Source organism: Brassica oleracea, chromosome C2 (genome assembly GCF_000695525.1).
Source record: "Brassica oleracea var. oleracea cultivar TO1000 chromosome C2, BOL, whole genome shotgun sequence".
NCBI lineage: Eukaryota > Viridiplantae > Streptophyta > Magnoliopsida > Brassicales > Brassicaceae > Brassica > Brassica oleracea.
This window is the reverse complement of record NC_027749.1, coordinates 16,362,151-16,369,258: the sequence shown is the minus strand read 5'-3', so window position 1 is coordinate 16,369,258 and position 7,108 is coordinate 16,362,151. Positions and strand designations below refer to the sequence as shown.

Here is a 7,108-nt window from a genome sequence, read left to right as displayed (position 1 = left end):
CATGGAAACACACATGAGTTGAATCAAAACGAAGCATAAAAAAAAACGGAGGCCTTCTCCGATGTTGTCTAGGAGCGACAAACACCGGAGAGGCAGAAATCTACCAAAAAAGCTTGACGACTGAGGGGATAGTAGAGAGAAAATTAAGTTTTTAAAAACTATAAATTTAGTAGCAAACGAATCAACAGCTTCTTATAAATAATTGTAATGCTAATATCCATTCAACTCATTTCTCAAAAAATCAAAGACTAAACAGAGTCTAATTGCATTGATCTCTTTCTTATATAAAAAAAAATTGTTTCAACCCAATCCAAAAATTGCTCTCCAATTTATATTTGCTTCTCTCATTTTTAGGAAAAAAATTTCTTCAGAGAAGCTATTATTATTACAAATCCAGCACCTATGTGTATGCTTGCAATAATGCTTTAGGTGTGTTTCAATTTAGTTAGCAGTGCCTATGACCCACAAAGCAAATTACAACCTTAAAAGAGGAAATAGTTCCGGGAGAGAGGGACTGCAATGGCTGGCGCACACGAAAGTACCTCACCATCTGCCGTCACAACGTATGTCTCTGGGTCCACGGTGATGTTTGGAAGCGCATCATTCAGCTTCATGTCGAGTTTTGTGAGCTGCCTCACGTTGGATACGGCTACAACCCTCTTCTTCAGTCCATATACTTCTTTTACCCCGTTTCTCAAGGCAGCCTGTGTTTGGTAAAATAAAGAAACTAACTGAATCCAAAATCAGGAGGAGAAAGAAAGGAATATTATATTGTATGATAAGAGTCCTTGCCTTGCTGACAAATGCAACAGAGTTTTCACTTCCAGCCTTTCCAAATGCACCAAACATAGGTCTTGATATGACCTAGAGTCATAATATTAAAAAAAAAAGCAAACAGTGTTGACTTTTTTTTAATCCACTAGATAAGTGTGGTGCACTTTAATACAATAGTAGTCAGTGATGATTACCGGCTCCGGAGTGGGTATGCTAGCATTTGCATCACCCATATTAGCCCAAGCTATATTTCCACCTTTAATAATCATTTCTGGTTTTGCTCCGAAGAAAGCTGGCTTCCACAAAACCAGATCAGCCAGCTTCTTCTCCTGCAGAGTAACACATTTTTTCAAAAAAAAAAAAAAACACTGAGGTTAAGTGGCTACATGCTTGGATGATACCAAATCCTATAGCCCTCTCATTACAGAATGCAGTTACATTTGTGCATGAGAAAAGATGTTTCACACAGTTTTGGCATCTATTGATCTAGGAACTAAAAACTTGCCACAGGAAAATATTAGCATACCTCAACGGAGCCAATTAAGTCAGAAAACCCGTTGGCAATAGCTGGGTTTATAGTGTACTTTGCAATGTATCTCTTTATCCTCGCGTTATCATCACCAGCTGTGCTAGAACCAATCACTCTCCTCTGAGCCTTCATCTTGTCAGCAGTCTGCCAAGTTCTGCTTATTACCTTCACAAGAGAAGGATACCACAGTTACTTTATGCAAAGACTAGGAGCATGACACAAGGTAAGCAATCTCTGCAGATCATCTGCCCTTTAAATAATTTGAATACTATGGAACAGAGAGTGAAGAATTCTCCATAATAAATTTCTGTATGGAGTTTTTGGCTAAAATAAAGTCTAGCAAAGGGTGAAATAGCTACTTCTCAGAACCTAGAATCTCAATTATTGATTTCACAAAAAATGTTTTATGGTTTAAAGGAATGAACCTCTCCAATGCGACCCATTGCTTGTGAGTCAGAGGAAATAATGCTGATTGCTCCCATATCATGCAAAATGTCCTCTGCTGCTATTGTTTCAGCTCTTATCCTTGATTCAGCAAAAGCTACATCTTCTGGGATGTTCTTGTCAAGGTGATGGCACACCATCTGCTTGTGTTTGCATACGAGGTTATTAACAAGACAAATAAGTAAATTAATTCACCATCAGTGGTTATACTTATATTAAATTCTCATACCAACATATCAAGATGTTCATCTATGGTATTTTTGGTATACGGCCGTGTTGGGTTAGTTGATGAGGGGAGTACATTTTTTACACCACAAACTCTGATGATATCAGGTGCATGTCCACCACCAGCACCTTCGCTGTTTAGAAGGATTCAATAAACAAATATACAACTTCAGTAATTGCTTCAAATATAATAGTATTGTAAACATATTTAGTTATATCTGCCAATTACACCTCTTAACTAATATTAAGAAGCAATCATCTGAAAGGTGTATGAAGGGGTGAGATGCTGATGAACCTGTGGTATGTATGTATTGTTCTCCCTCGAAATGCATCTATTGTGCGCTCCACAAAACCAGATTCGTTTAAGGTGTCAGTATGTATGTTCACCTGTCAAATCCAAACCATTTGAGTATATTTGGAAACTGCTTATTTAGTTTCTTAAAATAATATGTCAAGGTAAAGATAAGACTTGGATATCATATTCTTCTGCAACAGATAAACAGTTGTCTATAGCAGCAGGAGTAGTTCCCCAGTCCTCATGGAGCTTCAACCCCATTGCCCCAGCCTCCAGTATCTGACGAAGCTCCAAGGGTTTAGATGTGTTTCCCTAAACAACGATACATTTGCTAACCGTAAGAGGTCTAGCCAGATAACAAGCATATAATTACCAAAAAGGAAAACATATCACACCTTCCCTGTAAACCCAAAGTTTAGAGGAAGACTATCTGTAGACTGCAGCATCAACTTCATATCGAACGGAGAAGGGGTGCAGGTAGTAGCACGTGTACCATAAGCAGGCCCTGTTCCTCCTCCAACCATAGTTGTAATGCCTAAAGATAATTATGAAATAGAGGCAAGTGATCAAAATCAGAGTCCAAAGATAATTACAAATGCCATAATATGTTCAAGGAGAGTATATATGCAGTAAGACTAATCTTGCTCACCGCTAGACACTGCTTCATATACCAATTGAGGACATATGAAATGCACATGACAATCTATAGCTCCTGCAGTTACAATCATCTCTTCTCCAGCAATAACCTCAGTCTTAGCCTAAGGAAATAAACAAGACATTTATAAGCAGCCCACAGTGATATTTACTGTGTTTTAAATAGTGAGCTAAATTACCCCAATAAGCATATTGCTCTGCACACCATGCATGGTATCTGGATTGCCTGCCTTCCCAATACCGATGATATAACCATTTTTAATACCAATATCTGCCTTATATATTCCTGAGTAATCAATTATCACACTATTGGTAATAACAGTATCCAAGGAAAGAAGAGCATCAGAATGCTCTATTCCTTGACCCATGCCTTCTCTCAGAACTTTCCCACCTCCAAATACGCATTCATCGCCATAAACGGTGTAATCTTTCTCTATTCTTGCATATAAATTGGTGTCACCTAGCCTCAGCTTGTCACCAGTGGTAGGACCATACATATTTGCATACTTTTCACGAGAAAGTGTAGTAGTAAATGTAGGATCTTCTCCTGAGATCCCCTCACTGCAAAAGAAACCAATTAAAACTTGAATTTTAGTTGAATATAGCAAGTAAAGAAACAAAATAACTAGGACTTAACCTAGCATCCCCTTCTTCTAGGTGTCTGAAGCCTCTCCTCTCCATGGTTTCCATCAAAACTGTCCAGTTGGCATCATCAACCGGGCCGTCAACAATTCCATTTCCTCCTCTTATCACTTTGTTTCCACCAATATTCACAAGTACAACGCTTTTCCTTTCTCCTGGCTGCGAAAAGCACAGAAATTTTCAATAATGGTAGGACTTAAAGCTCATCTTACTTATAGGCAAGAAACAAGAGATATATGTTCAGAAATCGAACCTCAAACCGTACAGCTGTTCCAGCTGGTATGTTTAGACGCATACCGAGAGCTCTGCGTCTGTCAAACACCAACAATGGATTCACTTCAATGAAATGGTAGTGACTCCCAACCTGAAAAGAGAGACTGAAAAATTAAGTGAAAATGAACTTTATCTTTATAAAACCAATGAGAGTTGAGTAGAAAATGAAGAAACCTGTACTGGTCTGTCCCCAGTGTTGACGATTTTCAGGACTATAGCTTTCCTTCCATGATTTATTATTATACTTCCATCTCCATATGTTATATTACCAGGAATGACTTCATCATGAGCTTCAGGAAATTTATCCAGTGAAGGGACTGCAAAATAATCATATATCATAATCTGTCCACATAAAGCATATTTACTAACGTGGATTTAACTTCTGTTTGGCATGAAATAGATAACCTAAGTTGGTTTCTCCTAAGCTTCTAACGCGTAGAAGGACACACTTTGTGTAGGAAAAAAAATATATATGTCAATTCAATACACATCAATGTAGGGATGGTGTTAGGCTAATTTAAAATCTGGAATGACCTAAAGAAGTGTATTCACTCTAAGCAAAGTGTTCCATGAAACCGTAGAATGAAAACGATCAAAACCACGAACCTGGAAGGAAAGATCCATGTAGAGCTAATTCAAGGTTGCCGTCTTCACGAGAAATGGGTTCATGAACGGTGATTAGCTTTGTACCATCATGAAATGTCCCTTCGACCTAAAAGCACCTTAACTAGTTACAACAAACTTGACACACGTCCTAAAGAAAAGCCAAAAAATAAGCAACATAAAAAAAAAAAGCAATTGAGAATTAATGAAACAAACACCTGAACTGTATACAGAAGATGTACAACAGCAGGAAGAACCTGTCTCCTGTTACAAACAAGAATGCAAATAGTATTCAAGATTAAAGAATCATCGTTGACTTATATATAGAGTTCATCATCCTATATCACCTTCCTAAAAGTTGTCTGCCAAGTTCCATGAGCTCAGCCACGCTTTTATCACCATCACGAACAAACTCAAGAATCTACACAACCAGATTTGAACAAAAACAATTCAAATGATGAGGCACTACTAGTATACATCTTGACTCTATCTATGTCGAAACAGAGGATACCTGAGTGGCAATGAGGGCTACAGCTTCAGTGTAGTTGAGCCTAATACCACGAGCAAGACGCTTCTGAGCGAGGAAACCAGCTTGATGAAGCCCTAACTTCTCGATCTCCCGCGGCAACAACTTCATTTTCCAGATCTAATCAGGAATGTAGGAAGTCCACGAACAGGGACAGATCGATGTCCGGACAAAAACCTGACTGGGTAAGAGATTAAGTTTGCCTGTCGGTGATTCGCAAAGCTTCCCAGTCTCGTGAGTTCAATAATAGAACGCATAGATGAGTGTGTCATAGGTTCGGATTCCCCCTTCTTTTGGGGGTTGCAAAGATTCTCTTTCTTATAAAAGATAACAGTTTGAAAAGGAGTGGTAGGTAGTGCTTCCCAACAACTAATAAACTGTTTTAAAACGAAGGTTTGAGAACTGAATGTTTCTATTTATCATTAATGAATAAGTGTTCCATTATATAAGGGATTACAAGATAAGTAAAAAGGAAAGTATCCAAAATTTAAATCCACTAGGATTAGGAAAACTATTAATACATAATAATGGAAAGATAACAATTACAAAGAAAAAGAAAGATGGTTTCATTTTCTCCAAGCCGCCTCTCTCTCTAGGTGTATGAGCCGGTTATGGACCGGGCCGGTTATGGACATCCACTAATTGATTTATAACACTCCCCTTTGGATGTCATAACCATTCAGAGATTGTAATACGCTTAATGTTGTCTCATTAAAACCTTATCATGAAAAACCCAGTGGGACAAAAATATGATGAAGGAAAAAGAGTACAACACGTACTACTCCTCCTGATGTGAACCTCAGTGGAGGTTTCTTCAGTCTACGCATCTGATGCGTGATCTTTCCTGAACGTGCAGGTAGGGAGTAAACAAATCGGCCAAGTTCATTACTGAACCGCAATTGGATTACTTTGACCTTTCCGGTCTCTTCTCATGTCTTCTGACATCGTGTGTGCGTGGTCAAGAAGTGGACCTTTGACTGTCGACTACTCTTAATTAGGTCGGACAGACTAAACACACTATGGACAATATATATACTGAGCATGGTACATATGAACTTATAGCCTCAGGTCGTAAACCTATGTTCCGGTGTATCTACTACACGGATGTGTACCAATGTCTCTGTCCATAGATCTTTCTTTATTATCATCGACTATGCACTAATCTGATCGATCCATATTGAGTCATAGACTTCTTCTGTACATGTTTATAACTTGTCTCATGAGTGTTCTAGATCAAGATGTGATCAATGATTATTGCTGTAATGAGTTTTATAATCTCATCAAGCTATGGCTCTTCGGCCGAACACACTCATGGATCTCGATCAGTAATCTCTCTTGCATTCGGTAATGCTATTGTAGTCTTTTATCCATACCTTGATGGTGTCCCATGACCTTTGTTGCCGTGGATCATACCACGCACCGGAAGATCTATTAGGTCATGGACCTCGACTACACGAGCTTATGGACGACAATCATGATGACTGATCTTTCTTTTCCACTAGCCATGATCAAAGAAGAAGGGTCGGACACCTCTAGCCAGACACCTACACAGATTTAATAAATAATTTGTATCAACCAATTTACCTCTCTTTTGGCTGGTTTAGTATAAAGTAAACACAAGGAATTCAAATATCTTTTATAAGTATATGTAGACTGAATTTGGATTGTCCTTATACAATTCTTTTACTAGTATTACATACTATATGCAACTGCTTTGTTTCAATCCATGAACAGCTTAGGAACAATGTTCTTTATCCATGTACAGCTTAGGAACAATGCTGTTCTTTATCCATGAACAGCTTAGGAACAATGATGTTCTTTATCCAGTGATCCATATGTTGCTTACTACATCAGTATCTATTTTCTTTCTTATGACCAGACCTTTATCAATTTCGAATTTGTGTAGCAGCATCCACCACATAGGAGTTTATCTCCTTATAATCTGTTTCATGGTCTCTGTGAGTATCCTTGTGTAACAAGCTATGATCTAATGCTGTTAGTAGGAAAACATGAACACCTTTACACCTTGTGATCATGTACCATCTCTCACGGTTTCTTATTCCTCACAAGACCCATCTATTTCACTGGTTTATATCAGATGGCGTTTATGTATATGTATGTATGGCCAATACTCATATCTCTT

General features: G+C 38.2%; 1 protein-coding gene across 1 annotated transcript; it reads right to left on the bottom strand.

Moving 5' to 3' along the window:
* Nucleotides 1-309: 309 nt before the first annotated feature.
* LOC106327528 (urease) lies at nt 310-5,301 on the bottom strand. The gene is made up of 18 exons (XM_013765688.1): nt 4,951-5,301; nt 4,787-4,860; nt 4,658-4,703; nt 4,443-4,548; nt 4,011-4,153; nt 3,817-3,927; nt 3,559-3,722; nt 3,101-3,482; nt 2,917-3,025; nt 2,663-2,802; nt 2,442-2,579; nt 2,268-2,359; nt 1,977-2,106; nt 1,729-1,887; nt 1,301-1,468; nt 969-1,103; nt 793-864; nt 310-704 (listed from the first exon to the last, which is right to left on the bottom strand). The coding sequence occupies exons 1-18, from the start codon at nt 5,074-5,076 to the stop codon at nt 483-485; spliced, it is 2,517 nt and encodes an 838-aa protein (XP_013621142.1). The 5' UTR covers nt 5,077-5,301; the 3' UTR covers nt 310-482.
* Nucleotides 5,302-7,108: the final 1,807 nt, after the last annotated feature.

Bases quoted from the DNA above. Each gene is read 5' to 3' on its own strand.
- LOC106327528 (XM_013765688.1), bottom strand. From the start codon at position 5,076: ATGAAGTTGTTGCCGCGGGAGATCGAGAAGTTAGGGCTTCATCAAGCT. The intron at 1,104-1,300 runs GTATGCTAATAT...GTTACTCTGCAG, and splicing joins ACTTAATTGGCTCCGTTGAG to GAGAAGAAGCTGGCTGATCT. The intron at 705-792 runs GCAAGGACTCTT...TACCAAACACAG, and splicing joins CTGTTGCATTTGTCAGCAAG to GCTGCCTTGAGAAACGGGGT.